The sequence below is a fragment of the Ictalurus punctatus genome, chromosome 14 (genome assembly GCF_001660625.3).
Source record: "Ictalurus punctatus breed USDA103 chromosome 14, Coco_2.0, whole genome shotgun sequence".
NCBI lineage: Eukaryota > Metazoa > Chordata > Actinopteri > Siluriformes > Ictaluridae > Ictalurus > Ictalurus punctatus.
In genome coordinates this window covers 22,323,608-22,344,677 of record NC_030429.2, presented here as the reverse complement: position 1 = coordinate 22,344,677, position 21,070 = coordinate 22,323,608, and the positions used below count along the sequence as shown (strand labels likewise).

The window sequence follows — 21,070 nt, the reverse complement described above, 5'->3', positions numbered from 1 at the left end:
ATCACGCTGCTCGTCAGCAGCTAAACCCAGAGTCACGATACTCTACACACAGAAACCCAACAGCGTCCGGACTAATCTTATAACAGACTTGCGGCGAGAAAATAAATCATTTGTTTATACTGAACGAAAGCATCTGATCAGTCGATATCCGGTCTGCCGGCTAGAAAGGTGTTAGCTCGTTCTATACGTACATTATTTACACATCCTGCTGAGCTTCACCAGCAGACGCTAACAGGAAATAACAACCATTCTGGGAAAAAAAAGTCACTGGAAAAGAGTCAATGTTTTTTAGCAAGTCCGGATGAAGGAACTGTTCCTTCAGCCATTCATGCTGATTCTTTTTTCTTCTTCTTTCAAATAAATGGTACAGTCCAGGTTGAATCATGCATGAGCAAATCTGCTCAGGGTTTGTAATAATACAGTTAGTAATTCTATAAAAGTGTTCAAGCCGCTTTAATATGAACGAACGATAGGGGACGGCCCTAAGCGAATAGCTCTTCGAGAATCCTGGGTTAAAATTTTATTAAAGGGGTCATGAACTGTCTTTTTTTTTAATGTTCTCTGAGGTCCACTTATAATGTTAGCAAGATCTGTACATCAAAAAGCATCATCATTTAGACGGAATGGGGTATTTTCTATCCTGTTTTTGACCCTCTCTTTGGAACACTCCGTTTTGACGGGCGTGCTACATTCAAGACTTGGATGTAAACGCCCACTGCTATGATTGGGTCATTTTTAACGCCCCCACCATTGCACGTGTGGAATATGGGTCGTTTTGGTTAAAAACGTATAAATACTCAGTACATATCAAACGATCTGTAAGAGACAAGGCAATAGTGAGACATGGTTAAAAAAAAAAAAAAAACACTTGCGTGTTGCGATATAGTCGGCACTGCATCGTCTTTTATTTATTTTCAGTCGCTCTGAGAAGCCTGCGTCGAACCGTGTCTTGTTTAAAAACAGATCCGCAGTAAAATGAAGCGAAGATATGAACAGTGTCTTACTGACGCGATCTGGAACTTCGGTAAAAAGAACGTTTCCTAGTGTTATGATCACGAGGAAGGCAACGCAAAGACTGTGATTTTCCACAACTCGGCACTGCACGACGTCTTCGTGGGCGGGTCTAAAGAGGCAATGATGGTGGGCGGGGCTAAAGAGGCAATGATGTAGAAGTAGGCGTCGATCTTCTTCTGCAGAGGCGGTCTTTCGTCGCACTATGATGTCATACTGAGAGGAAATATGACACTAGGGTTCAACAAAAGCTGTTTTTTATTGGACTAACGAGGACATTTGGAGTTCTGAAACGTACAGGATGTTTTTATACTACAATCACCTCTTATATGTCAAAAGATCAAAGAAAATTAGATTTCTCAACTCATGACCCCTTTAATGAAAAATCTGCTTGAAATCACATATCACACATACAGGGTCATATCGTTTCTCTAGTAATCATGCAGTTTGTATGAGCGCAAGACATTCTGTGCGTGTATCCTCAGCTGAAACACTAATACCCTCAATACCCTTGCCTCACCATTGAAAAAATAACAAACCTTGAACAAAACGGCGTTTAGCTTTTGCCACGGTTTGTGAAAGCACTCTGTGTGGACACACTAATGATTCAATCGATAAGTGGTTTGTTGGCTGTAATTGTGTTCCTGGCTGCTCCTTCACTCTAAATGTCATCCCTGTGCTACTCTCTCCTAGAGACGTCAATACCTGGCCTGTCCTACGCATGAGGATTCGATGGATGGTTAACGGCGCTAGCTTTCTAAAGCGGCTCGACTTTTTCTGAAAAAGAAAAAACTGACCCCGTGTTCGAACCGGTTCGGAAAGGAAGTCTGCGTCGTAGCGTTATACACGTAAGAATCGTTCCCTATTCCCTCGGAAGAACTAACCGAACAATCTTTTAGGGGTTAGACGGAGTGTATCCGAGAGCAGGAAATCGTCATTTGAATCTCTAGGTCTGAATCTCACTCTCTGGCACTCACCGTCTACAGGGTTGACTGCTACAGCAGCCGTACTGCCGGCGATACAGCCCGATACGAAGGAGACGTAGAAGGGGGCAGGACCGTCCTTTCCCCTCTTCCCCAAATTATTCAGATTAGCAAATAGAGGAAAGTAGATGATGGAGAAAGGAACGTCCCTGCAGAGAGAGAGAGAGAGAGAGAGAGAGAGAGATGAACAATGAGGGAATGAATCAGAAACAGAGAAAAAAAACTTGCCATGTGTGTGTGGGTGTGTGTGGGTGTGTGTGTGTGTGTGTGTGTGTGTGTGTTGAGTACCTGAGTAGAGTGGCTCCTAACCCTTTATAGAGTCCAGCAATGCCTTTTTCTCTCAGCAACTGTCGTGTGAGCTGCATCGCAGTCTGGCTCTTCACCTCCACGGAGCCACCAGGAGACACGGCTTGTGGCATCAGCTTCCTCTGAGCAGCTATGCATATAGGCATACATACACACACACACACACACACACACACACACACACACACAGAGACACAAGAATCACCAAAGCTAGCACTGACTGAAAATATTTTAGCCCAAACATACTAGTCTTTTCCAGTCCTGGCTCCATTTTGATGCTTTTTCGAACACACATAATCCATTTAAATCCATAAATGCCTATTACTTGGACATTTTCATTTATTTCTCATTTATCTCTCATGTGTTTCCTGCACCGTTCGGTGGCTTCCATGCTCCCAATTCGCCTGATTCAGCTAATTCACAAGCTTAACCAGGATGAGGGAAATCACCAAAATGTGCAGGTCGATGCTACTCCAGAACCAGCATTCAGAAATTCAGACTAACTTAGACGATGAGTCACGTCTGGAAAAAAACATTAGAAATGATTCACTCTATCCATTATGATACCATTTTATAACATCAGTAACATCGGCATTAGATTTCTAACAATCTCTAGATACATTACATACACCCTGATATATTGCATTTATTATAATTATACACTTTAAGGCAAGTTGGGGTTTTTTTACGAGCTATATATGATGTTGGCCACTTGAGGGCAGTGTTTTATAATGGACCGTTGACTCTGGCCCTCTCCTAATTTTCTTTTCCGTCTCCACACTTGAGTGTTTGTTTCAGCCTTATTCCAGCACCTCGACTCTAAGCGACACTTATTCATCAGTGAGGCACCACTGAGGCACTCTGTTCCTAAAGACGGTTTTAGTGTGAGGTCTGAGAGAATAAATATGATTTTACTTAAATATGTGAGCTCTGATTTCAATCAGAGTTTACATACATTTGTGACTTGTTCCATCCATCCATCCATTTTCTATACCGCTTATCCTACATGGTCACGGGGAATCTGGATAATATCCCAGGGAGCATGGGGCACAAGGCGGGGTACACCCTGGACGAGGTGCCAATCCATCTCATACACATTCACACACATTTATACACTACGGACACTTTGGACACGCCAATCAGGCTACCGTGCATGTCTTTGGACTGGGGGAGGAAACCGGAGTACCCGGAGGAAACCCCCACGGGGAGAACATGCGAACTCCACACACACAGGGCGAGAGGTGTGAGGCGAACCCCTTGGTTTCTGTGTGATTGCAGATGATTAAATACTTTGTAGCATATACTGTATACACACACTTTAATAGAAGACCTGTACCAGTCATGTGTCAGCGGCACAACGCATCAAATCACGCAGACGCAGGTCAAGAGCTTTAGTTAATGTTCACAGCAAACATCCACTCCTGTAAGTCAAGAACAGGGTTCTGAGGAGAGCGACAGGCTCACAAAAAAGAAAAAGGAGCTGACGATCGGGTTAAAAAAACACCAGACGATGTTTTTCTGATTTTCACCTGCCCTGTTTCAGCAAGCCTATGCCTAGGGTAGCCTCAGATGCTTGTACAAACATCATTCTCAGTACTCAAGCTTGGTGGATAAAGGAATAAGGGTCAATATTCCTCTGGGGCCAATAATATACTCAGTGATATACTCTGGCAAGAGTTACTAATACAGCCAGCAAAACTGGCAGGCCGCAGAGCAAACTAGGCGAGTTGTACTGTACATCTTAAAAGATACTACTCGTCCCACGTTTTAACAGTTTCTTCTACTGCCTTCCGAAACACGCTATGTAATGCATAGGGCAAAAAAAAAAAGAATACTTACAAATGATCATTGGATATATTAATCATAATATTGAGGTTCAAATATCTTTAAGTTGTTAGATAGTTACAGTTACATTTATATAGCTCTTTTGTAGACACTCAAATCCCTTTACATAGTGGGGGGGGGTCTCCTGGATGATTGTGACGGCAGCCATAGTGCATTAGAACGTCCACCACACACCAGCTATTAGTGGAGAGGAGAGAATTCAGGCTTATTATTAGGGGGCCATGATAGAGATGGGCCAATGGGGGGAATTTCACCAGGGCACTGGGGTTATACCCCTAGTCTTTTACGATAAGTGTCCTGGGATTTATAATGACCACAGAGAGTCAGGACGTCAGTTTAACATCTCAGCCACAAGACGGTGCTGTTTTTATAGCATAGTGTCCCGGTCACTATACTGGGGCATTAGGACCCACACAGACCACAGGGTGAGCACCCCCTGCTGGCCTCACTAATCTTTAGTTTTTCCCCAGGAGGTCTCCCATCCAGGTACTAGCCAGGCTCAACCCTGCTTAGCTTCAGTGAAAATCCAGGTGAGAACTTAATTTCCTTTGTATTTATGGTTATGTTATGTTACTGGTTTTAACATTTGCGCTGTATGGTACGTTTTCTTTCTTTTTTTATATTGCTGGTGTCAGTGAGAAATTTCAACTTTGGTTGCCAATAAAGTTGTGTTGCGTTGTGTTGTGTTGTGTTGTATTGTATTGTATTGTATCCCTCACCAATTCTTCCTGCATCCTGCAGCTGGATTTTCAGCATCTCCATAGGTGTTGTAACAATGACCTGCAAGTCACAGACAAAGACAGATAAAGAAACTTTTGTCATGACGAGAACATTAATAAAAAAAATTAAAAAAAAGAAAACTCTAACAAGCTTTCTATCTGGACACAATATAATCTGACAATCCAACGATTAATATTTCTGTGTCCCGATTAGTCCCTTTGACGTCATTAAAGCATCGCGGGCATGAGGTCCTGCCTGTGAAGTTGGTCAGTAAAACAAGAAACAGGAAATGCTGATGGTAATTATCTGTTAATATTCAAAAGCTAATATTCGATCGGAGTGTTCTGGAGTGAAGTGGGTGTAGCCAGACCAATATGGCACTGATAACGGTTTACACGTGCAGAATAAAGGTCAATTACTAATCCCCCATTGGGCTACATACAGTAAGACTCGTTTTCTCCTGAGGAGATGACAGGATGTGGTTGCCATGGGATTAACATGTACACACTTCCATCTGTAATTAAGACCATTGTACTCTGCACTAGTATCTCCTGAGCAGCTCTTTCACATCTGGCATGTTTGTTTATCTCCTCATTTCAGCAGGCTATAAAAAAAGCTAATGAAGATTTTCCATGTAATTTTTCCCCCCTGTCAAGATCACAAAGTATGTTAATTGGATATGTACGGGGTCCGAGATTAACGCCATACGAGAGCATGTCTAACTATCGCAATCAGGAAAAGAGCCAATTCTGTGCACAGAGCCTGCACTCAGGCAGATGCTGAAACTCTATCTTGGAGATAAATGGCAATTTAGGATCAAATGGAAGACTGTTTTTAACTGAGCATGGTCCTTTCCTTTGTCACACCTCTCACCCTGAACGCTCGTACGTGCTGACGGGATTACGGTTAAATGGATTCGGAAGTGTCGGAAAGCCCGTGTGGTCAATACAACTTAATCCACATGATGTCTAGTGTTGTAATCACGTCGTTTAGTCCAGTGTAGCTCCAGTCCTATTTACTAATGAGGAATCCAGTTCTGTTGGACTGGACTGTCAGATGAGCTCGTCAGAAAGAAAGACTTAAGACGACATGAGTACTTCATCCATCCATCCATCCATCCATTCATCCATCCATTCATCCATCCATTCATCCATCCATTTTTCGTACTGCTTGTCCTACACGGTGTCGCCAGGAGCCTCTCCCAGAGGACTCGAGGAACAAGGCAGGGTGCCAACCAATCACACACTCATTCACACACTACGGACAATTTGGAAATGCTAATCAGCCTACAGCGCATGTCTTTGGACTGGGGAGGAAACCGGAGTACCTGAAGGAAACCCCCGAAGCACAGGGAGAACATGCAAACTCCGAGCACACAGGATTCGAACCCCCAACCCCGGAGGTGCGAGTCATATAATGCTCAGTTATATAATCCGCAGTTATATGATATCTATGGCTCGGGGACTTCAGGTAGAAAGACTGGGCCTCAATTTATCAATCTTTGAGTAAAGTTGTGTATAAATACGTTCAGTAAGCTAAACCAATCAAAAAAATTTCCAAGAACTTTCAGAAATTCATACTTACCTACTATATAGCAGGCGAAAAGCAGTACGCCAGAGGGGTAGTATGACTGAATTCTCAGTATGCGAGAAATGGTGGGCGAGAAATACCCAGACGGCGTACTGCTTCCAGTGAGATTTTGCAGTACGCAACCGATGCACATTATGCGAGTCAAACAATCCCGTGATGCAACGGGACTGGTGCGTACAAGCTCAGAAAAAAAACAAAGACGCGGAAGACAGCGTCAGCTATTTTTAAGTATTAAACCTTGGTTAAACAGGACTTTAACAATACCCGAATAAATTGTTAACAGTGATGGCTTAGCCACTAGCGTTTAAGGCTCTGGGTTACTGATCAGAAGGTCGGGGTAATGCCAAGCTGCCACTGTTGGGCCCTTGAGCAAGGCCCTTAACCCTTTCTGCTCCAGGGGGCGCTGTATCATGACCGACCCTGCGCTCTGACCCCAACTTCCTGACATGCTGGGGTATGCAAAAAAAAGAACTTCACTGTGCTCTAATATATACATGACCCATGACCGATTAAAATAATATCATTATCAACTTGTGTTTAAGATGACATCGAAGGTCACATGACAATGCTAACATGGCGGATGTAGTACGTCCGGGGTTGTAGTCATAATACACACACATACTGATTAGTACGTACTGTTTCATCGGCTGTGCATTCCGTACCGTCACAGCGAACGATTTCAGACGCAGCCTCTGAAATTTCTTCGTACTCACATGTGTTCAGTATGTTCATGCCAATCACCCGTAAATTACCAGGTGCGTGCCCAGCACAGCTGATTTGAATTTAGTGACGCCCACAAAACACCATAAAAGATCAAGCTCACAGAGCTGAAATGACGAGTAAACGGCTAAAAGTGCTTTCTCAGAGGCAGATGTGCGAGTCAAAGAGAGAGGATGAAAATAGCTGTTCGTGCACAGGGATCTTAAAATAAATGAATAACCGAAAGCACGTGTGTGCGTGTGCGTGTGTGTGTGTGTGTGTGTGAACTGACCTGACATGTGCCTGCACCACAGCCTGCCAGCATTTCTCTAATAAGTGTGAGCTTCTGCCTGAAACACACAGAGCATAAACGAGCACGTGAGAATGAGTGAGATAAAAGCGCACGTTCCAGCAAGTTCCGGTTACGTTATATCTAAAGAACACTTCCGTGAAATAAACCCCATGAATTGCATCGCTCCAACAGTAATGCCATTTTTATTTATAATATGTACGCGTTCAAATGTTCAAGCTATCCAATAGGAATTCGATATATGGTATCGTACGACGGACGTGCCACAGCGCTATTACGGTATATCGTACTGTACTAAATAGCTTATGTATTGTATTCAAATAATACACATACTCATTGGCTCATGCACACAAATTGCAAACACACACACACACACACTAGTACAAGTGCAGTCCTGAATTAATAATTCACATTGTGTCAAGTCAATAATTTACTGGCCCCGTTTCTGGTCACTATGGAGATATGCGCCAACGTGCGACTCGGTCAGTGAAGGTCGAGCGGTCTGTCATTTGAACAGAGACTTTTGGGTAGTGTTGGTGAACGGCCTGTGTTTAATATTAATGTTTGACATACAATAGCAGCCCACGCTGTGTAATAACACACCATTCTTTATAAGCAAGTGATTCCAGATGTTCTACCGTGTAGGCATGTACAGCAGCAACGGCAGGCCTGTGTGCATGAAGGATGACTGTGTTCTTCTGACACACACACACACACGCTTCTTTCTTTTGTGCATGCGTGCATTTGTGCAACTGCAACCGAGGCTACTAGTGTGTGTCACAACGGGGTGTTTGTGTGTGTGTGTGTGTGTGTGTGTGTGTGAGTGTGTGTCTCACCCGTCCTTGGAGAGATGTTGCCTAAAGAAATCATTGGCAGCCAGCTTTATGGCTTTCTCCGGAGTAACAAGAGTTAAGTTCACAGCAGCACCTGAACACACCACAGGGGGAAGACGCTGACATCATCATACGCATAAATGCATAAATAAATATGCCAAAACCTCATACAAACCTGCTTAATCACAACTAAATTGTTCAAATGCAGAGTGGAATGCGGCTGCAAACCTAAATCTGTGACTCCTGATTTGGGACTGAACACCCACCTCTGTACATCCCAAAGTATCCTTCGGAGCGAATGGTTTTGATAAGGCAATCGGACCTGTATTACAGAAATCAACCAAAAGCACTCAGAGACGCACAGACACAGGAAATATCAATAGGGAACGGAGAATGTGAAGACACTACGCTCATTGTTTGTGGCTGTGTCCGTACGTACATGCTGGTGTAGACGCGGGAGCCATTCTGCTGGTTCTGTAAGCGGGTCTTGGCCAAGTCGATGGGAAACACACAGGTGACACCAATCAGGCCAGCGATACCCCCATTTATTAACTTGGCAGGCAAACTGGTAGAAGGAATTAATCAAGAAATGAGACAGAAGACAAGGCCAGAGCAAGAAGGGTCTAACGAAAGGGCTGAAGAGATCAGCTATATCTATAATTCAGTCACATTCAATGGGAAGGATAGGACGCACGCTTACCTGATCTGTTTGTCCGCCATTTATGTCGGCCAGCGCCTCTTTAATGTGTGTCCGAGAGGTTTTTTGTACGTATTTCAGTGTTCTTGTTTAGTCGGTAGGGATTCGGCGTGTGTGTGCGCTCATTCACATTGACCAGTGGTACCTAAGAAAGACACACAGACAGATAGGGGTTTAAACCCGGCAAGAACATAATATTCTTAGATACCACTTCGATGCATGTGTCTAGGAATAGTTCATTGTTGGCTGCCTTTGCTCTTTTCCTTTCCTTTTTTCACTCATCACTCTCCCTCTCTCTCTCTCTCTCTCTCTGTCTGGCTGTTATAGTGGAAGTCCTGAATAGTTCCCAAGGCTAACCAGACATACAAGCCAGCACACACACACACACACACACACACACACTCAGCATACCTACCAAGCACAGTGATTTTAGCTATTGTCTTTCACTGGAGACCATTCGGATCTCTGGAGGATTGCATGATAACTGCAAAGTATTCAAAGGTAATAATAAAATATATTTTTAACAGAGCCCCTTATGCCCTTCTCAATCTTTTGCACTGTATTATCATAACCTTTTAGTTTATCGGCAACATCTCTAAGCGATTAAGTTAAATGTCCTCTATATCCTATTAATTCGAGACATTATTCCTATGAGCGTCTATAAGACACAAGTCAAGTGATCACTGACTTTCTCTGCCTCTGTTGCTGTTTGAAACTTCAGTAGAAGTTGAAACTACAAGCTAACTACAGAACTGTGTGTATCGTCCCTAAGAGCACAGTGCACCAGTGCACCGTGTACGTAACGGCCACGTTGTGTTTCTAAAGTTATACTGAAGAGAGGTAAGCCCCACTTCACATGTCCTGACCTTCGATTAGATCCACACCATTCTGTATGGGTTACCAGCTTGACAATACGCGGACACGTGAGGAAACTAGGGACCAGGAAACACACGGAGCTTCTGACCCTGTCAGTGAAATAGAGGGGACCGTGACCGAGCACCTATGTAAGAAAAAGAGATGATGTACAAGCAACGGCAGATTCTGAGGATTTATTTAGGAGATTCTCAAGAATTTATTCTGCAAAATTACGGAGTTTTGTTTTAGTGTGTAAAATTTATTTGATAAGATTCCAAAGTTTTGTTCTGTAAAATTCCGAAAACTTATCCGGGAAGATTTCAAAGTTGTATTCTGTAAAATTCTAGAGTTTTATTCTGTAAGATTCTAGAGTTTAATCCTGTAAGATTCTAGAGTTTTATTCTGTAAGATTTCAGTTTTATTCTGTAAGATTCCGAAAAGTTATTCTGTAAGATTCTAGAGTTTTATTCTGTAAGATTCTAGAGTTTTATTCTGTAAGATTCTAGAGTTTTATTCTGTAAGATTCTAGAGTTTTATTCTGTAAGATTCTAGAGTTTTATTCTGGAAGATTCTAGAGTTTTATTCTGGAAGATTCTAGAGTTTTATTCTGGAAGATTCTAGAGTTTTATTCTGGAAGATTTTGAGTTTTAGTTTGGAAGGTTCTGGAGTTTTATTCTGTAAGATTCTAGAGTTTTATTCTGTAAGATTTTGAGCTTTATTCTGTAAGATTTTGAGTTTTATTCTGGAAGATTTTGAGCTTTATTCTGGAAGGTTCTGGAGTTTTATTCTGAAAGATTCCAGTTTTAGTCTGGAAGATTCTGAAGTTTTAATCTGGAAGATTCTTTTTAGTCTGGAAGATTCTGAAGTTTTAATCTGGAAGATTCTTTTTAGTCTGGAAGATTCTAAAGTTTTAGTCTGGAAGCTTCTGGAGTTTTATGTAAGATTGCGAAGTCTCACACAGTATAGCTGAATGCCCAGTAAAAGTGTAACTTGGCAGTGAACCACATAAATCTCTGGCTCTAATGCTGATCAGATGTGAAACTAAGGATTTGGAAGGTGTTTTACTCTGGCCGTCTCTCCACCCCTCCATGCAACCAATCATTTTACCCTCCATCTCCGCCCCTCTCTCCTTTTCCTTCCTCTCTCTTTCTCTCCCTCTAAACCCTTTCATACACTCCTCCAGCTTTCCTGTTACCATTTATGCTAAGTCATATTTCCGTTTCTTTCCAATCTCTCATGGTCATCACATCTTGTACTCTCTCTCTCTCTCTCTCTCTCTCTCTCTCACTCTCTCTCTCTCTCTCTCTCTCTCTCTCTCGCATTCATTTCAGTGCTCTCTATTCTTTACTGAACATGTTTCCTGAGAGCGGAATATGCTGACTCTAGTGCCACTCTTGCTCATCTCCTCTTGAACTCTTCCTTTCACCTTGTCCTTTGACCCAGTCTTTACCTTTCTCTTATCTCTCCATTCTTCTCTTCTTTCCTACCTTGAACCTCTGAACAAATTCCTTCTTGTACTTTAGTGTTCAGTCATTCTCCCTCCATGCTTATAGTCTCCACCATCATACTTGAATAAAAGCTTGTACTACAACACAGGTAACAACAAATCAGTGACTATTTTCCTGCTTAATCTTTTGCAGCTTTATAATGTCATAAACATAATCCATGAACAGTCTGTAAATAATGTGTTCCAGACAGACAGACAGACAGACAGACAGACAGACAGACAGACAGACAGATAGATAGATAGACTTCTGAGACATCTGGCCATGATGTTAGGAAAACAATCAACAACATGTGTCCTGTCTCATGCAGCGTACACAAAACGTTGTGTTTTTATCCATTCATAGCTACATGTTACATGTCGTGGAATGTTTGAACAAGTGAGTTCCGGTCATCGCTTATCGCTTATTAACCAGCCTCTCTATTTTCTCTCTCGAAGTTTATAAGACCAAAAAAAAAAGTGGTTTGTAACCGAGAAGCAGCAAAATGCAAAATCCCGTCTTGAAGACTCTCACACGGTGGGAAAACTTAAAGGAAGCGCTTCAGCTAGGACTGTTACAAAGACCTGACACTGGAGACTCCTTCCAAAAACGTTAGAAGTCTCCAGCTTATCCGTGATGATACGTTTTTATTTGCTAAACAACAACATGTTTATGAATTCATTTATTATTACGCATAGATTATTGCACCGTATCTGCCACGAGTACCTCTTATAACGGAAATGATGACGTATTAGGACATGTGTATTAATATAAAAGCCAGAACTGCTGTTATGGAGAATTAATGAACGTCTAATGACCAATCAGAGTTGAGAATTCAGCAGCGCAGTGAAATAATTACGTAGCAGCCAACGTGAAGGACTAATAGAGAACCGAGAGGAACACACGGAGTTCTTTGTTAAACTCCAGCAACATCCAGCTCACGATAGTAAAATTCAACGGCACAATACATTTCTACATTTCCAATTCCAGTCTCAAGAGGACATAACGATGTGCTACTGTATCAGCGCACACGACCTGACTGTTAGCATGAAAATAAGGTCAGTGTTGGCAAGTGAGCAGAGCACTGCACAAACATGACGGCTCAAACGTTACGCAACAGAACTGCCCACGAGCGTGTGTGTATGTGTGTGTGTGTGTGCGCTCCTACTCGCGAAAAAGGAAAAAAAAACTTCAATTGAAAAAGTGAATGCAAAGAACAAAACCTACCAGAGATTGAAATTGGTTCAGCAACTGTAGAAAGAAAGAAAAAAAAAAAAAAAACAGACTTTAATTAACTCAGACACTCTTCAACACATTCCCACGGAGAGAGAGAAAAATGACAGACACGTGGGTCTGAGATAATACAGGTAGCAAATAAGCAACTTTAGAATGAAATCAACCTTGGAGTGAGACAGGAGGGTGTGTGTGTGTGTGTGTGTTGAACTTTGAAACAGTTAAGAAACTTCTGAACTTTGACTATCCGTACCGTATGCACTGCACATTTACAAAGTACATGCTCTTATTAGGGCTGTCCCCCGTTATGATCACATAATCACCTGATTGCAGTTATTTCAGCTAAAACCGTTCATTCTGCAGCAAGAATGATGATTAATACAAGAACGATCAGAAGGTTATATTTATGAGCTTATTGTTTTCCACCACTCCCAGAGATCTCTTAGATCGAACTACCAGCTACTTCTTGATAGTCCTTAAAGGGTCAAGGAGATCACAAAGTTGTGGAACGGAGCACCCGATGTTTATTAGATCCTCGAACCTCCGCGAGCATGTTTAAAACCCGTCTCAGGACGTATCTCTTCGATGAAGCCTTTATACTACTTTATAACGATCAACAGGTGTAGGCCATCTGTGGTGATTTCTGTATTTTTTCCTCGTCTTTAATTTCTTTCTTTATATAAACCTTCTACATTGTTGTAATTCCTCACAATCGTATTATTCCCAATCACAGGCTTTGATCTAAAAACTGCCATGTTAGCAATTCATTATGGCTAAACACTAATCATTTTTTGTTTGTTTTCTGTACTACACTGTTTACTGTTCAGAAATGACCATGTGTTGCAGTAATAGCTTTTAAAATGATTCTATTCATCTGTTGTTTGGCTCAGATCTTCCCTTTGCAAGGTACTTACACGGTTACCGTCATTACAGTGTATCAGCGCGTGAGATAAGAGTGAAACAAAGTGAACCGGGAAAAGATTCAATAAAATCAAAAATCGCCTCTGTGCACGATATAGCACCAAGAAGAAACGGTGTGAACTGTGCGGGTGGGAATTCTTCTCATCATTTTCTCTCTCTCTCGCCTTTTTTTGTTGTCATGGTTTCTGCTGCAGTAGTGATCTCGGCGATTTCGACCGTGGTATGATTGTTGGTGCCAGACGGGCTGGTTTGAGTATTTATATAACTGCTGATCTTCTGGGATTTTCACTCACAACAGTCTCTAGAGTTTACTCAGAATGGTGCGATACAGAAAAATCATCCAGTGAGCAGCAGTTCTGAAGACGGAAACACCTTGTTGATGAGAGAGGTCAATGTAGAATGATCAGACTGGTTTGAGCTGACAGAAAGGCTACAGTAACTCAGATAATCACTCTGTAGAATTATGGTGAGCAGAAAAGCATCCCAGAATGCACAACACGTCGAACCTTGAGGTGGAAGGACTACAACAGCAGAAGACCACGTCGGGTTCCACTTCTGTCGGCCAAGAACAGAAAGCTGAGGCTGCAGTAGGCACAGGCTCACCAAAACTGGACAGAAGACTGGAAAAACATAGCCTGGTCTAATGAATCTCGATTTCTGCTGAAACACACAGATGGTAGAGTCAGAATTTGGCACCAACAGCATGAATCCATGTCAACAGTGCAGGCTGGTGGAGGTGGTGTAACGGTGTGGGGAATGTTTTCCTGGCCTGTTAATACAAATCAATCATCGCTTGAATGCCACAGACTATCTGAGTATTGTTACTGACCACGTGCATCCCTTCATGTCCACAATTTACCCATCTGCTAAATGCACCATGTCACAAAGCGAAAGTAGTCTCAAATATGAACATGACAATGAGTTCAGTGTTCTTCCGTGGCCTTCTCAGTCAGATCTGAATCCAGCATAGAACAGTTTGGGACGTGGTAGAACAGGAGATTCACAGCATGAAAAATGTGCAGGAATTGCGTGAGGCAGTCATGTCAACATGAACCAGAATCTCAATGGAACGTTTCCAACATCTTGTGGAATCCATGCCATGAAGAACTGAAACTGTTTTGAGAGCAAAATGCGTACACGTTAAATAAAAGCATCATCAAACAAATACTTAAAAGTAAACTTTTAAATATAGTGTTACTGTTTTGCTGCCAGCTTATTAGGAATCCTGTATATCATGATGCATATCGTGTATCGTAGAAATACCTTGAAATATCGTGGTATGATATTTTTGCCACATCGCCCACCCATAATGCCCAGGATAGAATCAGGAAAATTCCAGCACAAAGCCGTTATGTAAATCTTCAGTTATATAAGTAACAGTCACCTCACCGTTACACACATCAAGGGAAAATAAAGAAGCTAGCCTGACTTTTTTTTTGTACTTTTACATGGGATATAAGGACGGAATAGCACAGCTCATAGCCAAAATATTGCCCAAAGACTGGCTGACCTCTTATCAGGAGTGCAAACACACTCCTGTGCTACTTCATGAACCTTGATAGAAGAGGACAGAAATCATATACTCGTTCCATTCCCTTTGTATCCGTACACTTAACTAGCTCACTTTACGTTATTATATTACATTAACCACCAGTTTTTAGCCTAGCACACTGGAGCTTTTACTTGCCTAATGGGTTAGCTAATGGATTTATCATTTGTCCAAGAAAAAAACAAACAAACACCACAACGCAAACACAGTTCAAATTCCACACTGTGCCCTATATTATACGGATGCAACCTATTGTACGTGTTGAACAGATGCACTCAACAGTCAGTCACTCAAATGGATCAAAATGTTCTTCACTACAATGCCCTCCACTAATATTGGCACCCCTGGTAAATATGAGCAAAGAAGGCTGTGAAGAATTGTCTTTATTGTTTAACCTTTTGATCTTTTATTTTTTAAAGAAAAATTCACAAAAATACTTTGCTCTCATGGATATCAAAGAATTGCAAACACAACATAGTTTTATCCGATATATATGTTAAATATAGGTGTTATTGGCACCCATATGAGAAAAATATATTTGACGTATATTCCCATTGATATGTTAAATTTTTTAGTACACGTAGAAACAGGAAATTGTTCAACCATGACTTCCTGTTTCACAGGGGTATAAATATGAGGTAACACACAGGCCAAATTCCCTCAGTCAGTCATAACAATGGGTAAGACCAAGGAATATAGCTGTGATGTGCGGCAAAAGGTTGTTGAGAATCACAAAATGGGAAGTGGCTATAAGGGAATAGCACAAGCATTGAAAATAGAATTGGACGTGTGTCTATATCGTCTCAACGCACTGTGAAGAGGATGGTTCAAGTGGCTGAAAAATCTCCAAGGATCACATCACCACAAGGTGTTTGGAAGGGATTCAAGAAAAAAGCCTCTACTCTCATCCAAAAACAATCTCGAGCGTCTTCAGTTTGCCGACACTACTGGAACTTCAAATGGGATCGGGTTCTATGCTCAGATGAGACCATAAATAGAGCTTTTTGGTAATAAACACAGAGGTGGTTTTGGCGCACACAGAGAGATAGCCATATGGAAAAGTACCTCATGCCCACGGTTAAATATGGAGCTGGATCTTTAATGTTTTGGGACTGTTTTTCTGCCAGAGGACCTGGACATTTTGTTAGGATACATGGCATCATGGACTCTATCAGATATCATCAGATATTAAATGAAAACCTGACTGCCTCTGCCAGAAAGCTTCAAATGGGCCGTGGTTGGATCTTCCAGCAGGACAATGATCCAAAACATACATCAAAATCAACACAGAAATGGTTTACTGGCCACAAAATCAAGGTCCTGCCATGACCATCCCAGTCCCCTGACCTGAACCCCATAGAAAACCTGTGGAGTGAACTGAAGAGGAGAGTCCACCAGCATGGACCGCGAAATCGGAAGAATCTGGAGAGATTCTGTATGGAGGAACGCTCTCAGATCCCTTGCCATGTATTCTCCAACCTCATCGGGCATTATAGGAGAAGACTCAGAGCTGTTATCTTGGCAAAGGGACGTAGCACAAAGTACTGACTAAAAAGGTGCCAATAATTGTTGCATACCTATATTTAACAAAGATTTTTTTAATAAACCTGTGTTGTGTTTGCAATTGTTTGACATCAATGAGAGCAGTATTTTTGTGACTTTTTTTTTCAACAAAATATCAAAAGATTAAACAATAAAGACACGTTTTCACAGGCTTCTTTGCTCATATTTACCAAGGGTGCCAATATTAGTGGAGGGCTCTGTATTTCCATGAGATGTCTCAGTGCATTTGTACTGGCAGTGAATTTGCTCATTCTGACCTCTTTCAGAAAAGAAAGACGATTAACTCACTCAGGGAACACGAACTCCATGAAGACATTGACCGCAAGAAAACAAACCAATGCTAATCAGTGATAAAGCTCACTGATTGACTTAATGACTGTGTGCTGCAGATAGCTAGGCTCAACATTAGTGCAAATAAGGCAGAGACAAAGAGACAGGAAGCAGTTGCAGTACTATATCCTGATTATTTAGGCTGAACGTGAATATGGTATTACTGTGGAGTGTCATGCACCAGAGAATTAGCTCCAGAAAGGATGGCCCTGAGTTAAAAACTGTCCTTATCCACATTCCTCCTTTGTGTGCTCAAATCAAATACTCGAGGATCTCTTTAGCCAAATGATAGAATCTACGATTTCGCACACTTTAGTTCACTGAACTCCTGCATCCTGATTTAAATCTGGCTATCCTATCAGTCTCATATTTGAAGCTAGCTTGCGAGCCTCATATTTGAAGCTAGCCTGCTAGCCTGTACATCTCATATTTAAAGCTAGCCTGTACATCTCATATTTAAAGCTAGCCTGTGTGTCTCATATTTAAAGCTAGCCTGTACATCTCATATTTAAAGCTAGCCTGTGCGTCTCATATTTGAAGCTAGCCTGTGCGTCTCATATTCGAAGCTAGCCTGTGCGTCTCATATTCGAAGCTAGCCTGTGCGTCTCATATTCGAAGCTAGCCTGTGCGTCACATATTTGAAGCTTGCCTGTGCGTCTCATATTCGAAGCTAGACTGTGTGTCTCATATTTAAAGCTAGACTGTGCGTCTCATATTCGAAGCTAGCCTGTGCGTCTCATATTTAAAGCTAGACTGTGCGTCTCATATTCGAAGCTAGCCTGTGCGTCTCATATTCGAAGCTAGCCTGTGCGTCTCATATTCGAAGCTAGCCTGTGCGTCTCATATTTAAAGCTAGCCTGTGCGTCTCATATTTAAAAGCTAGCCTGTGCGTCTCATATTTAAGCTAATACTATGTCCTTTTTCTGTTAGCGGATTTTAGATGTGCCTTGTAGCACCAGTCACGCTCTGATCTTTTTCTTAATAAAAAATTTGCTTGCCAGGACTTTGACGTCAGCTATCTTTGCTTGCAACGGCTCTAAATCGGCCAGCAGCGAGTACATCACATTATGTTTTAAAAGATCTCAATTCACTACCAAATAATTCTTTCATGACGCTCGATTTTGGTCTGCAATTGCAAGATTCTTAAACCCTAAAACCTTGTGCATGACAATAAAGCCTTGTCCTGAGTATCATTATTAATTCTATTGAACTATTCTGCCTTTGTCTAAACTATTTGCTACAGTAGTTACAGACTGTTGCCAAAGAAGCTTAACAATTAATAAGTAGATTTCCTATTTTGCTTAGCTTGGTAATACAGTAAGAACGCAGCTCGTACCAGAGCCTCGTGTCTGAGCTTCTCTTGCCCGGTCAGTAAGGAACACTGGCTTGGAAAACAGAGAAACGGCCTTCAAGCTAATCTCTGCTGAAAACCAAACTTTGCATATCAGGCAATATCCTCTGTCCCCAGCAATGTGACGAGCTGGACAAACAACCTTATTCTGTATGTTCACTATAGACCTGAAGCAGCTCACCAATTCCCAAAATAACAAGCTATTTACATGTACACCTACATTCAGACTGAATCCAGAGTGTGAGACAGGAGTGGCGGAGCGAACGGGACACATCCGGGAACGACTGACAGCTCTAGGTCTCATCGGGTCAGAGGGATGGAGACAGCTTACAGGCACGTGGCTCTCAATAATCATCAATAAAATATAGCCTGGGGTCTGCAAGTGTTAGAGCATATAATCAAGCACTATCAAAAATAGCTATAGTTATTATGATGTTATTATTGTTGTTGTTATAAGTCGAACTGGCTGCTCACTTTAGTTGATTGGGTTTAAAATACAATGTTACAGATCTACATATACTACAGTTTAACTCGTTTGGACTTTGATGACATTTTTAAAGGAATAAAAAGCTGTAATTGTGGTACACACTTGTCAAGTCTTAGAGCCAATGTTCTGTCATAAACTGTAAAACATTTACAGTTATTCATTTAGCGGACGCTTTTATCCGAAGCGACTTACAAATGAGGAAATACAAGCAAAGCGATATATCAAGCAGAGAACAATACAAGTAGTGCTACTGTACCATACATGATTTATAATTGCGTTCTAGAAAAGCAAAGTGCCAGAGTAGGTGTTTGTTTTGTTTTTTTTAGGATAATGTGGGGTTGGCGTTTTAGGGGTTGGTTAAGTGTTCACGGAAGAGGTGGGCCTTTAGCTGTGTTTTGAAGAGGGTGAGAGATTCTGCGGTCCGGATTGAGGTTGGAAGTTCATTCCACCACTGAGGGACGGTTAGTGTGAAGGTTCTGGAAAGGGAGCTTGAGACACGCTGAGTAGGCACCACTAAGCGTCGGTCATTAATCGATTAACCTGTAATGGGATCAGTGGATTTTTTTTTTACACTAGAAAGTGTGTGAATGTTGTTGTCTTTTAATTTCATAATGACAATCCATCCATTTTCCATACCACTTATCCTACACAGGGTCGCAGGGAGTCTGGAGCCTATCCCAGGGAACTCGGGGTATAAGGCAGGGACACCCCGGACGGGGTGCTAACCCATAACAGTGTACAATCATTCACACACTACAGATCATTTAGAGTTGCCGCATGTCTTCGGAGTAGGTCAGGAACATGTAATCTCCATGCAGACAGGGCAGGAATCAAACCCCCAAGCCTGGCGGTGCGAGGTAAATACGCTAAGCACTACGCCACCGTGTCCTACATCATACTGAATATTTCTGTATTTTTTTACATCACCTAGGTAATTGTACTGTAAATATCCTGCCACGCGTTATCTGTTTTCTGATTACTTTTACGCCTTTAAACGCATTTGCTGTTAATACTGAGATTAAAGGCAAACAATCTCCGCACTGTGTCTCTGAAATAGTTACACGCTTTCTAAACAAAATCTTTAATAAACAAAGCAGATCTTTTTCTGCCAGAGAGACTAGCTTTTTTATTGGAGTTTTTTTTTTTTTAACCTCGTAAATCAGCTAAACCGTGCAACAGTCTTAAAAGCGTGATCAATTTTGTCAAGGCTATATTTGAAAAGTGATAGCCGATCTTCTATCATTCTGGTCACCTGCGTTAATTATTTGAGACAGCAATGTAAACCATTTTTGTTTAATACAGTTAACACTTTTTTTTACTCATGCTATTCCAGCATTCTTTTTAATGCAAGTGAGATTTAGATTTAAAAGTGAAAATACATTCATATCTATAGGCTAATTGGCTTCCTGATTTCTGATAGAAAGAAAAGTTCTGGTGTTCTACGTGCAAATCGAAATTGCTAGATTTTACTCTAAATGTGTATAAAGGTGCTAGAGTTTACTTTAAATGTGTATAAAGGTGCTAGATTTTACCTTAAAGGTGCTTAAAGGTGCTAGATTTGACTCTAAATGTGTATAAAGGTGCTAGATTTGACCTTAAAGGTGCTAGATTTGACTCTAAATGTGTATAAAGGTGCTAGATTTTACCTTAAAGGTGCTTAAAGTTGCTAGATTTGACTCTAAATGTGTATAAAGGTGCTAGATTTTACTGTAAATGTGTATAAAGGTGTTAGATTTTACATTAAAGGTTCTTAAAGGTGCTAGATTTGACTCTAAATGTGTATAAAGGTGCTAGATTTTACTCTAAAGGTGCTGAAAGGTGCTAGATTTGACCTTAATAGTGCTAGATTTTACTCTTACTCTATACTATACACTATACTCTAACTGTGTATAAAGGTGCTAGAGTTTACCTTCAAGATGCTTAAAGGTGCTAGATTTTACTGTAAATGTGTATAAAGGTGCTAGATTTTACTGTAAATGTGTATGAAGGTGATAGATTTTACTGTAAATGTGTATGAAGGTGCTAGATTTTACTGTAAATGTGTATAAAGGTGCTAGATTTTACTGTAAATGTGTATAAAGGTGCTAGATTTTACTGTAAATGTGTATGAAGGTGATAGATTTTACTGTAAATGTGTATGAAGGTGATAGATTTTACTGTAAATGTGTATGAAGGTGCTAGATTTTACTGTAAATGTGTATAAAGGTGCTAGATTTTACTGTAAATGTGTATGAAGGTGCGAGATTTGACCCTTTTTTACTAAAAGACGAAGACACGGTGATTAGTGTGCGAGGTCGTGCTGG

General features: G+C 41.3%; 1 protein-coding gene across 2 annotated transcripts in view; it reads right to left on the bottom strand.

The window, feature by feature from the left end:
• The window catches only part of slc25a22a (solute carrier family 25 member 22a), a 30,821-nt gene that overhangs the window by 8,612 nt on the left and 1,139 nt on the right, over positions 1 to 21,070 (bottom strand). Inside the window, exons 2-10 of one of the 2 annotated variants that reach the window (XM_053685941.1) lie at positions 12,561 to 14,147; positions 8,998 to 9,139; positions 8,737 to 8,862; positions 8,564 to 8,619; positions 8,301 to 8,391; positions 7,447 to 7,504; positions 4,865 to 4,925; positions 2,283 to 2,430; positions 1,989 to 2,143 (exon numbers count right to left, since the gene is read on the bottom strand). In XM_053685941.1, coding sequence (XP_053541916.1) covers positions 1,989 to 2,143; positions 2,283 to 2,430; positions 4,865 to 4,925; positions 7,447 to 7,504; positions 8,301 to 8,391; positions 8,564 to 8,619; positions 8,737 to 8,862; positions 8,998 to 9,017 — 715 coding nt within the window. In that variant the 5' untranslated portion in view covers positions 9,018 to 9,139; positions 12,561 to 14,147. The remainder of the gene's footprint in view (positions 1 to 1,988; positions 2,144 to 2,282; positions 2,431 to 4,864; positions 4,926 to 7,446; positions 7,505 to 8,300; positions 8,392 to 8,563; positions 8,620 to 8,736; positions 8,863 to 8,997; positions 9,140 to 12,560; positions 14,148 to 21,070) is intronic. The other variant, XM_017484968.3, reaches the window with a different exon arrangement.